The sequence below is a fragment of the Myxine glutinosa genome, chromosome 14 (genome assembly GCF_964187855.1).
Source record: "Myxine glutinosa chromosome 14, kmMyxGlut1.1, whole genome shotgun sequence".
In the NCBI taxonomy this organism is placed as follows: domain Eukaryota; kingdom Metazoa; phylum Chordata; class Myxini; order Myxiniformes; family Myxinidae; genus Myxine; species Myxine glutinosa.
In genome coordinates, this window is record NC_136274.1 from 34,994,496 (window position 1) to 35,017,121 (window position 22,626).

Sequence of the window (22,626 nt, forward strand, 5' to 3'; positions counted from 1 at the left end):
ATGCTTGTCCAAATTATCCAATACCAAAATTCGCAAGTTAAAAATGACTCAAGGCAAAGCCTGCAGGACCGTAACAAGATGCACAAAATCCACCAATGTGCACCAACTCCATATGGAAACAAAAATACTCCCATTCCAGGATCGCCTGACATGCGAGGCACTCGGTTATTCTCGGCAGTGCACGATCCTTTACATGCCTGCACATTTGTGTTAAACCAACCCTCAACTCAGAGATTCAAAAAGGATTCCACAGCTCACCGCTACTCCCACATATGCCACGACTTCCCACCCCCTTCTCCCATATCTCCCTCCACAAACAAACACATTCACAATCACCTAACTACCTCCTCAATCCAACACATCCCCCGAAAAAATTCTAAATGCTCTTCCTGACGTACATGAGACAGAATTAACTCTCTCTAGAGAAATGAGAGTGCATCTCACCAGACTGCGCTGAGGTCACCATTAGATTCCCAGAATCACCAGACTGCGCTGAGATCACCTTCAGACTGCGCTGAGGTCACCACCAGACTGCGCTGAGGTCACCTTCAGTTTGTTACATCTCTCCAATGTGATGACATAGGATCGAGCTTGCAAAAAACCCACTATGCCGACCCTCTGCAGCCGTGGTTCTTAACCTGGGTTCGACCGAACCCCAGGGGTTCAGTGAGCCAGTCTCAGGGGTTCGGCAGAGGTCCTCCGAAACGCATTGCAATTTGTTGTTTTTTTGTTTTTAGTTTTGTATCAATTTTTTTTTTTTTTTGTTGTATACTGAATCGAGGCTCGTGAAAGAGCTAACATTTACTTCACAAACAAATCAACCAGACAAACAAAACACACAAAAAGAGGGAGCGGAAAACAAGATGGGGAGAGAAGGGGAAGCACACAAACACAACATTTGAGAGCAGGGAGATGTGTGGAAGGGAGAGGGCTTGGGAGGAGGAGGCGTGGGAAGGGGGGGGGGGGTGGAGGGAGAAGTATAAACCACAAGGACACCAAGGACTTCCAGGACAGAAGTTGGTATTTCAAAAAAGTGGAATTGGGGTGAAATTAGCGGGGGTAGAAAAGATCAAGGTTTTGGATGGGGGAAGATAAGAGATGGTGGTGAACAGCAGTTTTAAAGACCTGGAAGGTGGAGTGGGATTGAAGAGAGTGAGGGAGTTTGTTCCAGAGGTGGGAGAAGAGAGGAATGAAGGAGTGAAGGTGAGCAGAGAGTCTTGATTTTGGCAGTTTGACCATAAGAGGGTTGCAGGCAGATCTTTTGCGACCTGTAGGAATATTTGCGGGACAGAGCCCAGAGAGAGCTGGGGGGGCAAGGCCAGAGAGGAGTCGGTAGAAGATGGAAAGACCACCAACCTGCCTGCGGTGAGTGAGTGAGAGGCCCTTGGAGTTAGCTTCATCGCGGGAGATTCCAATGATTCTGAATGCTTTGGTTTCAACAGCGTGAAGACGAGCTAGGTGTGAGGCAGGAGCACCAGCCCAGAGGGGAGAGCAGTATTCCATTGAGCTGCGGATGAAAGCCTTGTATGTGGTGAGGAGCTCAGGTGTGCCAAGGAAGGACTTTGCACGACGGAGGATGCCCAGTCGGCGACTGGCTTTGGAGGCCAGATTTGAAATTTGGTTTTCCCAGGAAAGATCATGGCAGATAGTGAGACCTAAAAGCTTGAGTGACAGAACTTCTTGGAGAGGATTATTCAGAAAGTGGATGGGAGGGTTGTCCAGTCGGTCTTTTCGGAGAGACATCGTAAGAGTGTGAGATTTGTCAGGATTGAAAGACATGTTCCACTTGTTTGCCCAGTCTGTGATTTTGTCCAGGTCTGCAGAGAGTGAGGAGGCAGCAGACTGCCGATCTGAGGGATTAAGAATGGAGCGACAGAGAGTAGAGTCATCAGCAAAAGAGATACAAAGAGATACAAAAGAGATACATCAAAAAGAGATACAGAGGATTTTCAAGAGAGTCAGAGAGATCATTGATGAAGACCAGAAAAAGCACAGGGCCCAGAACACTGCCTTGTGGAACTCCAGCCTGAACAGGAAGAGGAGATGAGAGAAACCCATTCAGGGCCACACGTTGACTACGACTAGAGAGGAAGTCCGCCAGCCATGCGTGGAGATTTCCATTGATACCAAAAGAGGAGAGTTTGGTGAGCAGAGCGGGGTGCCAGACCGTATCGAAGGCACGTGATTTTGTGATAAAAAAAAAAAACCACCTTTAGAGGCCATTTTTCCCCGCAAAGCGGGGGTTGGCCTTTTTCGGGAACCATGGTTGTTGTTGTTTTTTGGTCCCCTTTTTGAAGCAATGTTTTACGGCCGGATGCCCTTCCTGACGCCAACCCTTTTTGCCGCCTTTAACGACAAACAGGGAATTACCAGTGAACTGGTACTCAATTAGCCGACCTCGGAAGGATGACAGGCTGAGTCAACCCCCCTGGCGTTAATTCAGCGATTGACCGGGATTCGAACCCAGGATCCAAGGATCCTAAGCCGGCACCCTAGCCGCTAGCCCAACACCAGGGATTTGTGATAAATTGTGATAAATTATTTGTGATATTTTTTGTGATAATTATTTGTGATAAATTATGAATCTATGTGTAATTACGCTTATTAATAATATTATTATTATTTTGCTATGTATGTTACGAACGAATGGGAATGTTATTTGTAATTGTATTCCCATCCCATTCATGGTTTCTCTGGTCTGTGTTTAAGAGAAGTTGTTTCACACTAACTGTAGTAAGTTGAATCAATGGGCAACTTGCTAATTATTCTGTTGATGGTGCTTACTTGCTTACTTACTTACTGGATTTTGGACTTTGCAGGTGTTCGGAAATTCCAGTGAATAGCCTCGATTAGCTTGCCGTGTGCCGTGCGTCATTGGTCGCGCCTTACTTTGGAGTTACTGATTAATTGAAAAGTAAGTTGGAAATGTTTGTGGATATGCAGGGCGGGTTCAGAGTTATATTAAAGTCAAAAGTGGATGGTGATTTTAAAATACTAGGGCATGCCCGTACTATATATATATCTAAAATTATATCCCCCCCCTCTATTTACATGAAATGGTTTGGTCCATGTGCGAAATGGTTTGGTCCAAAGCGAACGGCTTGCGAGTACGGTGACAATCCCCCCCCTCTATTTACATGAAATGGTTTGGTCCAAAGCGAACGGCTTGCGAGTACGGTGACAATCCCCCCCCCTCTATTTACATGAAATGGTTTGGTCCAAAGCGAACGGCTTGCGGAGTTTGGTAAAGAAATCGCCATAGCTCGGTAACTACTTGTCCGATTAATATGAAACCTTGAAAAGGCACATCCTCGGGTCCCCAGCAATATACCTGGCAAGTTGCAAGTATATCGGACCCGTGGTTGTCGAGAAACAGCGGTCACAGACAAACACACAGACACACACACAGACACACAGAGATTACTGGAATTATAGATAGATGATTGAATTACTCAGAAAATTAGGTGGAGATGATATAACTCCTTTGGTCGCAATTCAAAACTAACAATTCGCAGTTTTCTATGTAATATTATAATGGGATTTGAGGTGACATAGAGTTGAGTATATAATAAATCCCATCATCGTAACTATAAGTTATGTTTTCTTCGTTAAAATCTCTCAGTTTTCAAAGGGGTACTGATAATTATATTTAAGCATGTTCCTTTTTTAATTTTTGTCATATAATTATTTGCCCGAACTCAATTAAGATGAGTTTGTTACTTTTTTTTTTTTTTTTGCAGCATGTCGAGCAAAAAAAGGAAGTGGTCAGAGGATTACGTGCGGTACGGGTTCACGTGTTTGACGGAACGGGACGGAAGTCAGCGTCCTCAATGCATGCTTTGCAATGTCAAGTTGAGCAACTCCAGCCTAGCACAAGCAAAACTACGGGAACACTTAAAAAAAAACTGCACGGTGAGGGGCAGTACATAGACGCAACGCTGGATGAATTCAAATTGAAGAGAGTCCGATTCGACGCAAGTGCGACCTTGCCCACTTTCGGCTTCATTCCAATTGACAAACCGATCCTCACCACGTCGTATGAAGTTGCGTACCTGATCGCAAAGCAGGGCAAACCGTACACCATTGGCGAGACACTCATCAAACCGGCGGCGTTGAAGATGGCCAACATCATGCTGGGAAAAGCTGCTGAAAACAAGTTGTCTCTCGTTCCACTCTCAAATGACACCATCAGATGCAGAATCGACGACATGAGCGACGACATCCTCGCCCAGGTAGTTGCAGATTTAGTCGCGAGCCCGACGAAATTCAGCCTTCAACTCGACAAGACCACCGACGTTTCGAATTTGAGCCAGCTAATCATATTTGTGCGTTATGTCAAAGGAGACGAGATCAAGGAAGACTTTCTGTTCTGCAAGCCTCTCACAACAACGACGAAGGCAGCTGACGTGAAGAAGCTTGTGGACGACTTCTTCAGAAGCAACGGCCTCTCGTGGAACATGGTGTCTGCAGTTTGCTCGGACGGAGCTCCAGCCATGCTGGGATGCAACTCCGGTTTTGGAGCGCTGGTGAAGGCCGATGCACCACACATTATCATCACGCACTGCGTCCTGCACATACACGCGCTGGCATCAAAAACCCTGCCTCCCAAACTGGCCAATGTTCTGAAAATCGTCGTTGAAACTGTGAATTACATGCGAAGCCTTGCTCTGAATCATTGCATCTTCAAAGAGCTGTGCAATGAAATTGGCTCTGAATTCGAAGTCCTTCTCTACCACTCTAACGTTCGATGGTTATCACGAGGGAAGGCAGTGAGCCGTGTTTTTGCCTTGCGTGTAGAATTAGCCCTGTTTTTGCGAGAACACCAGCATTGCCATGCAACGCACTTCCAAGAGTCAGAGTTCATCCTCGCCTTGGCGTACTTGGCTGACATCTTCGACGCACTCAATCATCTCAATTGCCAGATGCAGGGCGGTGGAGTGAATGTCATCGAATCTGAAGAAAAGCTGAGCGCTTTCCGAAAGAAGTTACCATTGTGGAGGCGGCAAACAGAGAACGACAACTTCGCGAACTTTTCGCTACTGGATGAGTGCGTGAGCGGGATCGAAGATGAGTCTGAAGTTGGAGGCACTGCTGTACCAGGGGAGCTGAAGCAAGCGATTGCCACGCACCTGGATGAGCTGGGAAAGTCATTTGACGGCTACTTCCCCGACCAAGAGCAATACCCAGCAAGGGTGCGGCAGCCATTTACTTTCGACGTTGCAACGGCAGATGTCAACGACCAATACCTCGACGACCTCATCGAACTTCAGCAGAGCCAGACTCAACAACAACTCTTCGGCACAACAACGCTCTCAACGTTTTGGTGCCGCGAAATGGAAGGGTATCCTCACATCGCTAAAATTGCCCTTGAGATCCTCACGCCGTTCGTTACAACATATCTCTGCGAGCATGCGTTTTCGAAACTGGTGGACATTAAAACAAAGAAAAGGAGCAGGCTTACATGCGGAAATGATTTGAGGGTGGCCCTTGCCAAAACAAAACCACGCATTTCCCAGATCGCCTCCCGAAAAGAAGAACAGAAAACGCATTAAGATGCAATTCTTCTTAATTTTTTGGTCAAATTTGAGGGGTTCCGCGAGTGTTCGGTGGGTTTCGTTAGGGTTCGGTGCATTTAAAAAGGTTAAGAACCACTGCTCTACAACTTAACACGCCCTGCATTCACACAGCACAGACAATCTTTCAGCATTACATCGACAAAATATCTCTGGGAACGACCACTCGATGATGCCAGATATCTTACACTACCGGTCAAAAGTTTTAGAACACCTCAATTTTTCCAGTTTTTATTGAAATTTATGCAGTTTAATGTCTCAATGTACTCTGAAATTAAGCATAGAACAAATAAACAATTGGAGATAAAAAAAGAAATCGTAGAATCATTTTGTTTAACAAAATTTAATGTAAAATTTTCACTCAGCAAAGTAGCCACCTTTTGCAGATAAAACCACCAAACACACTTGTGGCATTATTTCTTCAATGGAAATCAAATATTGTTCGGGGAGTTCTTCCCAACACTGTTGCAGAAGTTCCCACAAATGTGTTGCACTTGTAGGTTGCTTTGCTTTCACCCTTCTGTCCAGTTCATCCCAAACCAGCTCGATGGGATTTAAGTCTGGAGATTGTGCTGGCCATTCCATGATTTGAAGCCGACCGTCTTGTTCTTTTCCTCGAAGGTAGTTTTGACATAGCCTGGAGGTGTGTTTAGGGTCATTATCTTGCTGTAGGATGAACTCCTGACCAACTAGGCGTATACCAGGGGGTACTGCATGGTGCTGCAAAATGCTGTGGTAGCCCGTTTGGTTCAGGGTGCCAGTCATTCTGTGCAAGTCGCTGACTCTGGATCCAGCAAAAGAGCCACAGACCATCACGCTTCCTCCTCCATGTTTGACAGTTGGTGTCACACACTGAGGAACCATCCTTTCGCCGACTCGACGGCGTACAAAAACCCTGCGTGATGAACGAAAGATTTCAAATTTTGATTCATCGGTCCATAAGACCTTCTTTTCAGTCTTCAGTAGTCCACTGGCGGTGCTTCATGGCTCAGGCAAGCCTCTTTTTCTTATTTTGCCATCTTAGCAATGGCTTTCTTACTGCCACTCGACCTGTCAAACCTGCAGCTCGAAGTCTTCTCTTCACAGTTTAAACTGAGACTTGCTTCCTTCGACCAGTGTTAAGCTGTGCTTGAAGATGTTGTCCTGTGAGCCGCCTATCACGCAAGCTGTTGACTCTCAGAAACTTGTCTTCTGATTCTGTTGTGGCTTTGGGTCTGCCAGACCTCTTCCTATCAGAGTTTCCTCCAGTTTCCAATATACTACTTCCTGCAGTGCAATATTGTCCAAATAATGCTTCAGAGGGTGTAATTACAGTCTGTTCCAATACTGCTTTTATACAGACAGGGGGTTTGTAATCAAGTCATCAGCAGAGGTTGGGAAACCTGTAGGAATTGTTTGCATCAACTTTCAAGGCTTAATTTACTTACATTGCTGCAGAACAGCTGTACGTTGTTAACCCATTACTTGTTCCCTGAAGAAGGCCTTTTTTTTACAATATAACTGCAATTTGCATTATTTTCCCGTTTTTGTGAACCTAAACTTTTTTTTTAACCCCGAGCAGTTTACTGCTTACCTTTGTACCATTTCAGGTTATTCACTGGACTTGAATTGCTTAAATTTCAATAAAAACTGGAAAAATTGAGGTGTTCTAAAACTTTTGACCGGTAGTGTAGGTCCATCAGTTTCGCAACCACGTGATGCTGAAGCTACACCAACAACAACAAAATGAAAGCACAAAGAGGGAGAGGCACACAGATATCTCTTACATCTGCCGTTTGATGTACTCTTTGAGAAGTGCTGGGTCGACTCCAAACATGTGGCCCGCAGTTGCTCCATCATAATAGAACATCAAATGTGATGAAAAGTCGCCAGAAGCACCAGTCCCATCCATTGTTCCAGATGTGCCCCCAGACTCCGACTCCATACCCACTACCATGTGATTGGGTGAAGAATCATAATTAGTGGAAGTGGAACAGATTATGAAATGTGAAAAATGCAAGACAAAAGCAAATGCTTCTGGGACAAGTCTTAAAATGATTGTCAGAATGATGAGAGTGAAGAATCGCCACTAGTTTCAGGGTGAAAAAAAATTCAGTCGAAACTCATTCTCCATTAAACTGTGTCATATGGATAGTGAGGTAAAGGTGATTCAACTTTTGTTCATGTCCCATCTACCTGGACCTGCAGTATTTTTTATTTGTTTTTTCACTCTTACTCTGTGTTATCCACTGCTGTCAACTATTTGTTTACGGAGGGGTGGGTGAGTGCACGGGAGGATGGAGGGTGGACAATGAGTGAAAATGTCAATTAAAAAAAAAAAGTTTCATCATTTACTTAATGCAGTCATTGAACGCCACCTGAGAATACTCAACACTGGGAATGGGAGCCCGATGCCAGCACAGACCACACAGTGGTCAAAATGTTGGCACAAGCCTCGATGATTTAGCAGCAATTAAAGTTGGTGGTGCCTAAAGGTTTGAATATGGCATGGTAAATTTGTAATTTCATTGCTCATTCCACCATTTTGATATACCACATTGAGCCTGGTGTTGGGCTAGCGGCTAGGGTGCCAGCTTAGGATCCAAGGATCCTGGGTTCGAATCCCGGTCGATTGCTGAATTAACACCAGGGGGGTTGACTGTGTGTAATTCCCTGTGTGTCGTAAAAAGGCGACAAAAAGGGTTGGCGGCAGGAAGGGCATCCGGCCGTAAAACATTGCTTCAAAAAGGGGACCAAAAAAACAACAACCACGGTCCCCGAAAAAGGCCAACCCCCGCTTTGCGGGGAAAAATGGCCTCTAAACGGTGGTTTATTCCACCACAAAGCGAGATCAGACAATGGCAGCAAACAATAAAAAGAGCAAAATAACGTTTTTGTCCTAATTGTGAAGGGAGATATGGGAGAAGGGGGTGCGAAAAACATAATCACCTTATGCTCCTTTATGGCGGATAACTCAAACTATTTTAGTAATGAGGGGAAATCCCACTGTGTATGTAATATGTATATCGGCCTGAATATTGTGCACATTCTCCAAATAAGATAAGAACCGTATTTCGCCAAGTGCAAAAACACAGGCAATGTGTCAAAAAAATGAATACAACAACACACAACAACAGGCATTTTAAGGCCATTTTCCCTGCTAGAGCGGGGGTTAGCCTTGACAATCTTCTCCATTTTGCCCTATTTTCTGCATCTCCCCTTGTTAACCCCCTTGCCCGCATTTCTTCTTCCACCACCTTTAGCCAAGTCTTTCTCGGTCTTCCCCATCCTCTACTTCCTTCTACATTCATTTCCATCATTCTTCTCAACCAGTCACTTTCATCCTTCCTCAACACATTACCAAACCATCTCAACCTGTTTCTCTTCACAGCATCCATCACAGGCTCTATTCCCATCATCTTTCGCAATTCATCATTTGTCTTCCTCTCTCTCAACAATACTCCACACATCCAACGAACCATTCGCATTTCCACCCTTTCCTGCCTTCATTGCTGCTCTACGTTCATTACCCATGTCTCACTCCCATAAATCATAACACTTCTCACACATGCAGCATACACCTTTCCCTTCAGCTTCAACGACACTCCCCTCCTCGTCAGCACGCCACTCAGTTCTTGAAACTTCTTCCATGCACATCTCACTCAAGCAACGAGTTTGATCCACCTTCTCCATTCAGCATATCTCCGTTGTCTCCAGACATTCCTTCTACTTGTTCATTTTCTCCTTCAGTCCATCCATACTTTCCGCAATCAACACCAGATCATCTGCATACAACAACTCCCACGGTAAACCCTCCTTTACATTCCGAGCCCTCCTTTACATTGATTGGTCGTCACGTCTCTTCAAAGCTGTCCCCGCGCGCACGCTTTCGAAGTTAAGTAATTTTTCACAATTGTGTTTTTGTCGAATCTGTATCTTTCTTTCGGTGTATGTACCTATTGGGGTGACTTTAATAGGTTTCTCGGTGTTGGTTTTTCATACCTGTGTACAGAATCGTCGGTTTTTTCGTATCGTGTATTCTGAGGCCTAGTGTAGTACTAGTAGGCTACCGTGTCAGCCCTTGGCTTGAGGCTTTTGTTTTTGTCTCAGCGGTTCTTCGATCGCGCTGCAATTACTTTCGGTCTCTGTTTTTCACGGTCTTTTCACCCCATACTTCCTTGTTTTAAAATCTCAAAAAAAAAAAAAAAAAATTCCCTTCTCTGTTATCTGTTTGTTCGTTCTTATTTGTTCGTTCGTTCTTCGACCACGTTGTTCGTGATCACGTGATCACGTTGTTAAAAAATGCTTCATCTGTCCCCTGAAGAACTTTATTTTGTCATATTCTATAACACCTTTTTCTTCTTCTTCTATAAAAGAATGCTTTCGACTTGCTCACCAAATCTATTCATTCCAAAAAAAAATTCCATCTCTTACAGTGCATCTTTCATTCATTCCCTAAACTCTCCAGAACTCCACCCATCCTTCAGCGTCCTCAAATGTATTTTTGACTCGAATGTCTCAAGAAACTCATTTTGCAATAAATGTTCGTTTCCCATGAATCGTACACTTTTCAAAATCCAATCTCACCCCTTCCCTCCAAATCTTCCCCATCACCCATCTCTTTCAAATCTTCCCCCTTGCCCCTCCCCCCCAAATCTTCCCCATCACCCATCCCTTTCAAATCTCCCCCCCTGCCCCTTCCCTCCTAAACTCCCCCCACGCCCCTCCCCTCCGAGACTCTCCCTCACTCCTCCCCTCCTAGACTCCCCTCTCACCCCTCCTCCTCGCTTCTTCCCCCTTCCAACTTTCACCTTCTTCTCCCTCAACCTTCTGCCTCACTCTTCCCCCTCCTCAAATAACACCTCACTGCACCTCACCCAATCACCATCAAACCTCTTGTCAACCCCATTCTTCCCTTTCTCCAAGCTATTCTGTAATCTCTGACACACCTTCAACAGCTCTCCCTACCTCTTCCTCCTCTTCCACATCTTACACTACCGCTCCCCCCCCCCCCCCCCCCCCCTGTTTTGTATCCGATGCTCCCCCTTCCTCTTCCTTAACAGTATGGACCTCAAACATCCGGGGCCTTCGCTCAAACTTAACTGATCTCTCCATACAGGTTGCTTCTGACAAACCAGACGTGATCTGCTTAACAGAAACTTTCCTCCTTCATGATGTCTCTGATTCCTTGGTATCTTTCCCAGGTTACTCCCTCCTCCGGTATGATAGACCTGAGCCTCGTCCTGGAGGTGGGGTTGCTATCTATATAAATAACTCTCTTCCTCACTCGCCCTGCACTGCCCTCTCTCCACCTCACCCCCAGGAATACCTTTGGCTACGGCTTCCCCTTCGCTCCCACCTTTTGTTCATATGTGTGTTGTACCGTCCACCAAACAGTGATGACTCCATCTACATCTCGCTGTCTGATAATATGGACAAACTTCTATCTACCCATCCCAACTCTCTCTTCCTCATATGTGGTGATTTCAACTGTCACCATGCCAGTTGGCTGGGGGTGGGTACCTCTCTCACAAGCCATGGCTCTTCAGCAAAGGACTTCTGTGACTCACTGGGACTGACACAATCTGTCAATTTCCCAACCCGGATCTCAGTCAACGGAGCATCTTCTCTTCTGGACTTGGTTATGAGCTTATGACTAACTTCCCTGAAAATGTCTGCTGCTCTTCTTCTGCTCCAATCGGCTCTTCTGATCATGTGCTTGTTAAAGTGGACATCTCTCTGACCATTCTCAGAGAGCCTCCTCAGCGTCGACTAGTCTGGCATTTCACTCAGGCCAAGTGGCATTGTCTTCAAGCAGCCATCAATCATCTGGACTGGTCTCCCATCTCTACTGCCTCTGACATCAACTCATCCTGGGAATTCTTCCAAAGTAAATTGCTCTCTCTCATGCACAGATTTATCCCATCTCGTCTTCAGTTGTCATACCCTTCCTCCCGTCCATGGTACACGGAATCTTGTGGTGAGGCTATTGCCCAGAAACAACTTGCTTTCGTCTCCTGGAAAGCAAATCCAACGGAAGGAAATCTCATTTCCTTTCACATAGCCCGAAACAAGTGTGTGTCCACCCTCAGGAGAGCCAGGAAACAATATCTCTCCGTTCTCAGGACCGAACTCTCTTATCTGTCTCCCTCTTCCAAATCCTGGTGGCGTCTGGTCAAATCTGTTTCTGGTGTTTGTTCCCCCTCCATCCCCTCCCTCACCTCAAATGGCCACACGGCTGACTCCACACGTGAAAAAGCTGAATGCCTCAACTCTGTGTTTGCCTCTAAATCTTGTGTCCCAAACCCATCCCTCTCTGTACCCACCGTACCCAGTCGTACCCAGCTGCTCCTGGACTCTGTGTCCTTTCCTCCTGACAAGGTGGAAAAGTTTCTGTCAACCCTCGACTCTGATTCTGCAACTGGACCTGACGGCATCAGCCCACGGGTCCTAAAATCATGTTCTTCCGCTCTTTCACTCCCTCTCTCTGTTCTCTTCACCCTCTCTTTTGCTCAAGGTCATCTTCCATCTGCTTGGAAATCTGCCAACATCACCGCTTTGCACAAAAAAGGTGCAAAAACAGATCCCAGCAACTACAGACCAATCAGCCTTCTCCCAATTATCAGCAAAGTCATGGAATCCATCATTGCTTCAGATATGAAATCTTTCCTCTTCTCCAATGGCTTGATCTCTGATCATAAATTTGGTTTCAGACCTGGACACTCCACTCTGGACATGCTGCTTCTGCTTTCTCAACAATGGATGGAGGTCCGCAATGCCAAACAGGAAATTAGAGCAGTCTCCCTTGACATATCACGTGCCTTCGATACGGTCTGGCACCCCGCTCTGCTCACCAAACTCTCCTCTTTTGGTATCCATTGAAATCTCCACGCATGGCTGGCGGACTTCCTCTCTAGTCGTAGTCAACGTGTGGCCCTGAATGGGTTTCTCTCATCTCCTCTTTCTGTTCAGGCTGGAGTTCCCCAAGGCAGTGTTCTGGGCCCTGTGCTTTTTCTGGTCTTCATCAATGATCTCTCTGACTCTCTTGAAAATCCTCTCTATCTCTTTGCTGACGACTCTACTCTCTGTCGCTCCATTCTTCATCCCTCAGATCGGCAGTTTGCAGCCTCCTCACTCTCTGCAGACCTTGACAAAATCACAGACTGGGCAAACAAGTGGAACATGTCTTTCAATCCTGACAAATCTCACACTCTTACGATGTCTCTCCGAAAAGACCGACTGGACAACCCTCCCATCCACTTTCTGAATAATCCTCTCCAAGAAGTTCTGTCACTCAAGCTTTTGGGTCTCACTATCTGCCATGATCTTTCCTGGGAAAACCACATTTCAAATCTGGCCTCCAAAGCCAGTCGCCGACTGGGCATCCTCCGTCGTGCGAAGTCCTTCCTTGGCACACCTGAGCTCCTCACCACATACAAGGCTTTCATCCGCAGCTCAATGGAATACTGCTCTCCCCTCTGGGCTGGTGCTCCTGCCTCACACCTAGCTCGCCTTCACGCTGTTGAAACCAAAGCATTCAGAATCATTGGAATCTCCCGCAATGAAGCTAACTCCAAGGACCTCTCACTCACTCACCGCAGGCAGGTTGGTGGTCTTTCTGTCTTCTACCAACTCCTCTCTGGCCTTGCCCCCCCAGCTCTCTCTGGGCTCTGTCCCGCAAATATTCCTACAGGTCGCACAAGATCTGCCTGCAACCCTCTTATGGTTAAACTGCCAAAATCAAGACTCTCTGCTCACCTTCACTCCTTCATTCCTCTTTTCTCCTGCCTCTGGAACAAACTCCCTCACTCTCTTCAATCCCACTCCACCCTCCAAGTCCTTAAAACAGCTGTTCACCACCATCTCTTATCTTCCCCCATCCAAAACCTTGATCTTTTCTACCCCCGCTAATTTCACCCCAATTCCACTTTTTTGAAATACCAACTTCTGTCCAGGAAGTCCTTGGTGTCCTTGTGTTTTATACTTCTCCCTCCCCCCCCCCCCCCCTTCCCATGCCTCCTCCCCCCAGACCCTCTCCCTTCCACACATCTCCCTGCTCTCGGATGTTGTGTTTGTGTGCTTCCCCTTCTCCCCATCTTGTCTTCCGCTCCCTCTTTTGGGGTATTTTGTTTGTCTGGTTGATTTGTTTGTGAAGTAAATGTTAGCTCTTTCACAAGCCTCGATTCAGTATACAAAAAAAAAAAAAAAAAAAAAAAAGAGCGAGCACCTCCATCACAGCTACAAATAGTAGTGGACCTAGTACTGACCCCTGATGCACTCCCATCTTCACCTCAAACTCACCACTGTTCCTGTCCTTCGTCCTTACAGCTGTGTCAACAAAATGAATGCATTTATGAATCTAGAACGACACTCTTCGACATCCCGACAGTGACCGATATGCCTCCACCGACATTACATCATTACAATACTTGTACCAAGCTTTAATTTAAATCCCTTCAGCTGTTCACAAGTTATCACGTTTTTACCTGACATGACCTCTGACCTTTGAGCTCGGCACGCCAAAAATCTAATCAGCTAATCTTTACATCATTGTACATATCTGTACCAAGTTTGAATTAGATCCCTTTAGCCCTTCTCAAGTTATAGACCTATTAAAGACTTTGACCTTTGACCTCTTGGCCCAAAAGTCTAATCAGTTAATCTTTACATCATTATACATACCTCCACCAAGTTTGAATTAGATCACTTCGGCTGTTCTCAAGTTATAGACATACTAGCCGAAACCCGTGGAACATCCACGGAAGGGAGGATGTGGTGTATGGATAGAGTGTACCATTATGGATGGCATAGGGGATTTGCTTGTCCGAGTAAGAGTTAGGAAGAAAGATGAGAATGAAGAGTGCGTATATGAACAACGTATTTATTGCAATCTATTTAAATGACAACGCTACGATATACTTTTGAAAAATGAATGGATTCGTAATAGGAATCGGCATAGCACCACTTTGGGATTGTCCACTCAGTGGACGGCTTGCTGTCGCCTTCGACTGTCCAATCAGTGGACGGCTTGCTTCGCCTTCGCCCAGCAGACGCCAATACGATGGCGTCGTAAGATGGCGTCGTATCGGCAGTTAATCGGATGCTTTTAGGCCCCAACGTCGGCTAATTCAGATTTTTCGAGTATGGCTGTACGTGATAAACAAAGAGTGCGGTTCGTAGATCGTAAATCCATTAGTGCCGTGGGCATCGGGTCACTGGGTGCGGCGTAAAAGGGATAACAAAGTCGAGTCCTTACGCTATTATTATATAGATTACAGACTTTGATCTTTGACCTCTTGACCCCAAAATCTAATCAGTTCATCTTTACGTCATTCTACATAAGTCTACCAAATTTGGTCAGAATCCCATCACTGGTTCACAGGTTATCGTGGTAACAGGATTTTTACCTAACATAACCTCTTCTGACCTTTGGCGTTTGACCTCATGACCCAAAATCTAATCAGTTCATCTTTACCTCATTATACATACCTGCACTAACACATACACATGCACTAGCATTATTTTTTCTATGACACTAACACATACACATGCACACACACATATACATACACATATAATTGTTATAAGGATAACAACAATAAATAATAATAACAATAATAATATTAATAAAACAAAGGGCCGTACATCTGGGATTGTTTCTCCCTCGGCCTCTGCCCCGGCTACGACCTCTCCCACGTCCCCTGCCTCTCGCTTCATTTCGTAGGCTCCCAGCCTCATCAGCTTCATCTTTAGGCCGCCAGCTTGTACCTAAAAGTAAACCCAATGGAACCTTGTCAGATTACAAATCATGTGTTAGTTAATCAACAAGACAACCCAACAACTCAATTGCCAGCATTGTTTGCTCACTGCGATCATCTGCCTTCCGACCAATTCTTGCATCGAGACCAGGCCTGGATCTTCCTCGGCTCCACCGGCTATTTTCGGCCCTTACATCCCCAAGGTGAAGAGGAACCCACTTGTGCTTCATACCTGTTTCAAAATAAGGGAAGAGGTCAATATAAAGTGGGAAAGATTCTCAAATACACTTAAATAATTCAATCCAGAATGAACAATTCTTTCTCAAAGTGAAACAACGCAGGCTATAAAAAACAAGTACAAAAAGTTTTAATTAAAACAAAAGCCGCGTCGATGTTACACAATGCGTAGATGCAGCTGTGCCTATAACGTCGATGTTATAGGCACAGGACATTCCTATTGATTCGATTACTTGATGTTATTTTTGTGCAAAGTGAAAATATATCTCGGCAATTTCCCGTGTGTGGCGACGAATTTTTAATATATCTCGGCATTTTCCCGTCTGTTATTTCAGGCGGTGTATGACTGACCATGCCGCGATTTAAAAAATATATATCTCGGCAATTTCCCATGTGTGGCGACACGTGAACGAAGCTATGCTCCTCTCTCCACATTATTGTGACGACGTATAAATTAAATATTTCATCGTGACGATTGTCATCAAATGGACGAATTTTTAATGTATCTCGGCATTTTCCCGTCTGTTATTTCGGGCGGTGTATGACTGACCATGCCGCGATTTAAAAAAAAAATATCTCAATGGACTTGAAGTTACAGGCCTTTGAGAATTCATTTCGTTCTATAAAGGGCAACTTTCATCAGATTTTCTTCCCGTTTTTTTTCAACCGAGTCTAAAACTATGTTAGCGACTGTGAAAAATGAAATGATATATCGAATTTGATTTGAAATAAAACTGTGTGAGAGAGGAAGACACCACGGGCCTACAAAACAGGCCTCAAAGCTATGCGAGTTAATAAAATGGTGTATATTTGTTTATATGAAGGCTCTCCCAGAATGGGTGGAGCTATGGTGCCCAGAATGGGTGGAGCTTTGAGGTTTTGTCTTCTCTGCAAGAACAAGAAGAACAAGAAGAAGAAGAACAACAACAACAACAGCAGAGGACACTCTATGACCAGCGTCTTGCGACGCGGCTAAAAATTAGAAAATCTAACAGAGTTATTGCCACAAAACTTTGCAGATGACTGCAATTCGTGCCAGATACTTCCTCAACCTCCCCACCACACAGTCTTCGGCAGTATCCCTCTATGTTGATGGGGGAAAGATTCAAACCCTTTATGGTAACTGGAATCATTTTGAATGACTGTATGACAATGACAATGACAATTCAATGACATACAATGCATACATAATTGTATTTGGATAGCGCCTTTCGCCAATGGATACAAAGCACTGGAAAAAAATACCAACCCCCCCTTGGGAAGGAAACTGATCCACGGACGCACTTTGGGCTCAATAGCCTATGACGAAACCAACTTTTTAAATAAAAGGCAAAAATATTCAACACTAACAAAGATAAGCAAGTGCACTTCGATACTAAAGCTCCCGGTGTGTACCCCGGCTGAGAATAGGTACACCGTATCCCTGCGCATCGTAAGAGGCGACTAAGGGTTGGCGTCAGGAAGGGCATCCGGCCATAAAAAAAAAACATTGCCTCAAACAGGGAACCATGATTGTCATGGGGCCCGCAAGGCTAACCCCCGCACTAGCGGGGAAAAATGGCCTTAAAACGATCATTCATATTCATTCATTTTACTTCGATACTAAAGCCAAAGTACACAAATCCAACAAAGCTTGTCAAATCAGTGCACTCATCGAGTTCAGTCCGAAGGCTGAAGCGCATGGTCGAACAAACACATGCTTCCTAGCCCACAGGGCGAGAATGCATGGTCATACAATTACTGGGAACAGCTGGCCAACATGGAGTGAACTCCCCCAACCTCAAAATAATATACTTTATATATATTCAAAATGTAAGTCAAGGCATGATTGACATAAACAACGTGATAATTAAACAAAATAAATAATTTTTTACGGCGAAGACCATAGGGCAATGCCATCTGGAACAGTGTTTGTCTGTCTGTATGTATTTATGTATATATCTATGTATGTATGTATGTATGTATGTATGTATGTATGTATGTATGTATGTATGTCCCCTCAAACGTATACCAATCAGAGCTGAGGATCTGGTCACATGACAGGGTGATGCGATTACGTCTGATGTCATTACGGCAGCTGACTCTCCACACACCGCCATTTTGATTTATATGCCGTTCATGCCGAACATATCGTCGAACCTGAAAAGATATCAAATTCGCCATGCTCCACCTTTACATTTTTCATTCAGTGTGGAACACAAACAAACTGATTGTTAAAATGACCATCAAATATCGAAAGCATCGGCGTTACGTCTCTTCCAACAAAACAGTACGTACCCAACTCTTGTGGGGTATAATCTAGATCACAGTAGACCCTCAGTTCTGCAAGTAAAACTTACCTCACAGATGTCCGGATTCCTCCAAATATGTTTGTTTAATGTTATAATCAGCATTAGCGACGGTGTTTGCATTCGTGTTTGTGGTTTATAATATTTTACAAGCCCTGTTAGGCTGTTGGTCTTGTTATTGTTACACTCCAAACATCGGTGTGTTGGACCAAAAGAGGTTCAACACAAGTGTTTACTTGGCTTTGAAGAAGTTGTGGGTTATGAATGAAACGTCGCATGAAGACTTGATTGGATCTCCCCCGTTTTTAACCGAAATAGGCACGAGTTTCGTTGAGTTTTTGTCATTTTGGTTGGCTGTGCAGTGAGCATTTTAAATAACTACAACGGTTCATCCCAACCACAAAAACGCATTATATATTCTGTAAATACATATATACAGTCACGTGAAAAAGTAAGTACACCCCATGTAAAGTTTCGACTTTTCCAACATATTTCAACATACAGCTATTTGATCTTCATTTCAACAATATTGATAGATAAAGGTGATATAATATAACAAATATCATGAAACATTTACATTTTGTAGTCCATTGTATAATTTAAATAAACATAAATGCAAATTTCGCATGTGGAAAAAGTAAGTACACCCTACATTTATCACTACTTCAAATACCTAAAATTAGAATCAGGTGCACCAGCTCAGGTGCAAATGATTAGAACATCGTTAGAGAAGATCTTGGAGGAACCTGTCTTATTTAAACCTCAGACATTTAGTTTGGTTTGCTCTTTGTTGTTGAAGTGTGCGGCATCACCATGCCTAGATCAAAAGAGCTCTCTGAGGCCTTCAGAAAGAAGGTTATAGATGCCTATGAGTCTGGGAAGGGATTTAAAAAGATCTCCAAACAATTTGAAATCAATAATTCGACTGTCCGGAAGATCATCTACAAGTGGAGAAGACTCCAAACAACTGCCAACTTGTTCAGGCCAGGCCGCCCCAGCAAGTTCAGCCCGCAAGCAGACAGCAAGATGCTGAAAGAAGTCTCGAAGAACCCCAGAATGTCATCACGGGACCTGCAGGTAGCTCTTGCCACTGTTGATGTCAAAGTGCACGAGTCTACCATGAGAAAGAGACTGCACAAATTTGATCTACATGGGAGGTGTGCCAGGAGGAAACCTTTGCTGTCCAGAAAGAACATCAGGACAAGACTAAAGTTTGCCAATGAACACCTAGGCAAAGACCAGCACTTCTGGAACAATGTGCTCTGGACGGATGAGTCAAAGGTAGAGCTATTTGGCCACAGTACCAGAAGACATGTTTGGCGAAACCCAAAGACAGCATTTGACCGCAAGAACCTGATACCAACTGTAAAGCATGGTGGTGGAAATATTATGGTTTGGGGCAGCTTTGCTGCATCAGGGCCTGGGCAGCTCACCATCAAAGAATCCACTATGAATTCTTCATTGTACCAGAGGGTGCTTGAGGATAATGTGAGGCCATCTGTCGGAAAGTTGAAGCTCAACCGAAAGTGGACCTTGCAACATGACAATGACCCTAAACATCTATCTATAATTCCAGTAATCTCTGTCTGTCTGTACGTTTGTCTGTGACCGCTGTTTCTCGACAACCACGGGTCCGATATACTTTTAACTTGCCAGGTATATTGCTGGGGACCCGAGGATGTGCCTTTTCAAGGTTTCATATTAATCGGACAATTACTTACCGAGCTATGTCCAAAAAACGATTCAACCAATCAGAGAGCAGCGAACGATCGCGTGTGCCGAACGTGGCGGGCACACTCTGCCTCGGATGGCACATTTGAGAGCGTATTCATTTATTTCACGTTTGCAAACTATGTTGGCGTTAAACTATGTTTTACAACTAATAAAAACGAATTTGCGATTCATTCGCTTTCCTGCGCGTTTGTGCACGCGATGGCGATTTCTTTACCAAACTCCGGAAGCCGTTCGCTTTGGACCAAACCATTGCATGTAAATAGAGGGGGGGGGATTGTCACCGTACTCGCAAGCCGTTCGCTTTGGACCAAACCATTTCATGTAAATAGAGGGGGGGGATATAATTTTAGATATAGATATAGTACGGGCAATGCCCTAGTACCAGTAAATCCACCAAGGAATGGCTGAAAAGAAAGAAATTGAGGGTTCTGGAATGGCCAAATCAAAGCCCGGATCTAAATCCCATCGAGATGTTGTGGGGGGATTTGAAACAAGCTGTGCATGCAAGAAACCCCTCAAACTTTGCACAGCTGAAAGAATTCTGCATGGAGGAGTGGGCAAAAATTTCTCCCAGTCGATGTCAGAGACTGGCAGACAGTTATAAGAAATGCCTACTTGAGGTTGTTTCTGCCAAAGGGGGCAATACCACCTATTAGAGCCAAGGGTGTACTTACTTTTTCCACATGCGAAATTTCCATTTATGTTTATTTAAATTATACAATGGACGACAAAATGTAAATGTTTCATGATATTTGTTATATTATATCAACTTTATCTATCAATATTGTTGAAATGAAGATCAAATAGCTGTATGTTGAAATATGTTGGAAAAGTCAAAACTTTTCATGGGGTGTACTTACTTTTTCACGTGACTGTACATATATATATATAACATATATATAATATATATTATATATATATATATATATATGTATATATATATATATATACATATATATATATATATACATATATATATATATATATATATATATATATATATATATATATATATATATATATATATATATTGTTACGGAATTGGACGACGGCACTCCCCTTACCGAGGGGGGTTTAATCCCCTCGTCGTTGTTTTTTTTTTTTTTTTTTTTTTTTTTTTTTTTGTTTGTATACAAGATCGAGGCTCGTGAAAGAGCGAACATTAATCACACAGAAAGACAAACAGACACATAAAACAAATAACATCGGGAGCGGTAGACAAGATGGGGAGAGAGGGGGAAGGACACAAACACAACATTTGAGAGCAGGGACCGAGAGACATGGAGACATCGAGAGATCTGTGGGAGGGAGAGGGCTTTGGGGGGGAGGCATGTGAAGGGGGGGAGGCATGTGAAGGGGGGGGGGGGGTGGGAGAGGTATAAACATATGGACACTGCCAGGATTTCCAGGAAATAAGTTGGAATTTCAAACAAGGTGGATCTGGGGTGAATTAGTGGGGGTAGAAAAGATCAAGGTTATGGATGGGGGAAGATAAGAGATGGTGGTGAACAGCTGTTTTAAAGACCTGGAGGGAGGAGAGGGATTGAAGGGAGTGTGGGAGTTTGTTCCACAGGCGGGAGAAAAGAGGAATGAAAGAGTGAAGGTGAGCAGAGAGCCCAGATTTCGGCAGTTTAACCATCAGAGGGTTGCTGGCAGATCTTGTGCGACCTGTAGGAATATTTGGGGGACAGAGCACAGAGAGAGCTGGGGGAGCAAGGCCGGAGAGGAGTCGGTAGAAGACAGAAAGACCACCTACCTGCCTGCGGTGAGTGAGTGAAAGGCCCTCAGAGATAGCTTCATCGTGGGAGATTCCAATGATTTTGAAAGCTTTGGATTCAACAGCGTGAAGCCGAGCCAGGTGTGAGGCAGGAGGTCTGGCTGGCCGTCTGGACTGGCTGGCTGGCTGGCTGGCGTTAAGCTGGCCGTCTCCGTTCCTGGACCCACCCCGCTCCTTAGTGGGATAGCGTTGGCCAAGGTGATTGGTCAAGGGATTCCCGGACACCTCCGCCAATCCCTCCACAAAAGCAGGTGGGTGGCCCCGCTCGAATCCTGGACAAGATGGTATTTTGCCGAGCGGTTTAGCAATCCGGAATCCGAGCCGTTACCAAAGACTAACCCGATTGTGAAGCGGTTCTACCAAAATTGTGCCACAGGTACTCAATTGACAGAAATCATGAAAGCGATCGAATAAGAGAGGAAACCAAAGTAAAGGGAGAACAAAGATTTATTAACTACGTACAAAAACCCGAAGAGGAAACAAAAGGGCATGTACAAGGGAAGAAGAAGAAGAAGACACAGGGCAAGCTTATACAGGCTTAACTTATCAAACGCCCAGCACAGAACAAACACACTTACACGAAAGGATGGAATGGCAGGGATGGTATAGGAAGGCAGAGAAGGGTCCAGGCAGATGGTAGGCGTCGAGGTCCGGCTCCAAGCGCGCGCTCCGGTCCACGCTTTGGGGTCGAGGCAAAACCCGGCAAACAGCTCCGCGTGTCGTTGGACGCGACCAGACAATTACAGACTTTGCATTTAATATGGAATTTTTTTTTTTTCTTGACTTGGGTTTACTTTCTTACCTCAGTATATCAATCTGTTGAGTTTCTTTTACACTTTGGTGATTTATTTGTTAAAAGAACCATGTCACTGATTGTCTGTCGCACCAAGAAGTCAACAACAGGATTATATCACAGGTGGCGTGGCAAAATGTACGGACAGGTGCATTTGATGATTGGCTTCACAGTCGGGTATACAAGGGTTGTTGCGTTCTGTATTAGTGGAAAACAACTGCTGCACATCTCCAAAAGTTATTGCCGCTTCCTCTGGAGATGGTCCGTCAACTCGACAATGCTGTTTGTCATGGAGTGGTGGCTTTACGAAATTACGGCATGAAACAGCGTGCTATTGCTCGGCAGTATGGCATCACTCAAGGTCAGGTGTCAAAGATCCTGAAAGGAAATGCTCAGAGGGGTGTCCCTACTCCAATACCGAGGCCAGGACGTCCCCACAGAACCACAAGGAGGGATGATCGCCAGCTGCACCGGTTAGTCCGCAATG

At 44.7% G+C, this 22,626-nt stretch overlaps 1 protein-coding gene across 2 annotated transcripts in view; it reads right to left on the reverse strand.

Annotated features, from left to right (window-relative positions):
* LOC137418387 (la-related protein 1-like) overlaps window positions 1-22,626 on the reverse strand; it is a 169,794-nt gene that overhangs the window by 95,560 nt on the left and 51,608 nt on the right. The window contains exons 1-4 of one of the 2 annotated variants that reach the window (XM_078768469.1): window positions 17,559-17,688; window positions 15,420-15,542; window positions 15,198-15,320; window positions 7,340-7,502 (exon numbers count right to left, since the gene is read on the reverse strand). The exons of the other annotated variant lie outside the window; for it this stretch is intronic. Coding sequence (XP_078624595.1) covers window positions 7,340-7,502; window positions 15,198-15,320; window positions 15,420-15,542; window positions 17,559-17,646 — 497 coding nt within the window. The 5' untranslated portion in view covers window positions 17,647-17,688. Of the gene's footprint in view, window positions 1-7,339; window positions 7,503-15,197; window positions 15,321-15,419; window positions 15,543-17,558; window positions 17,689-22,626 lie in introns of those variants that run through there. 2 annotated transcript variants of the gene reach the window in all.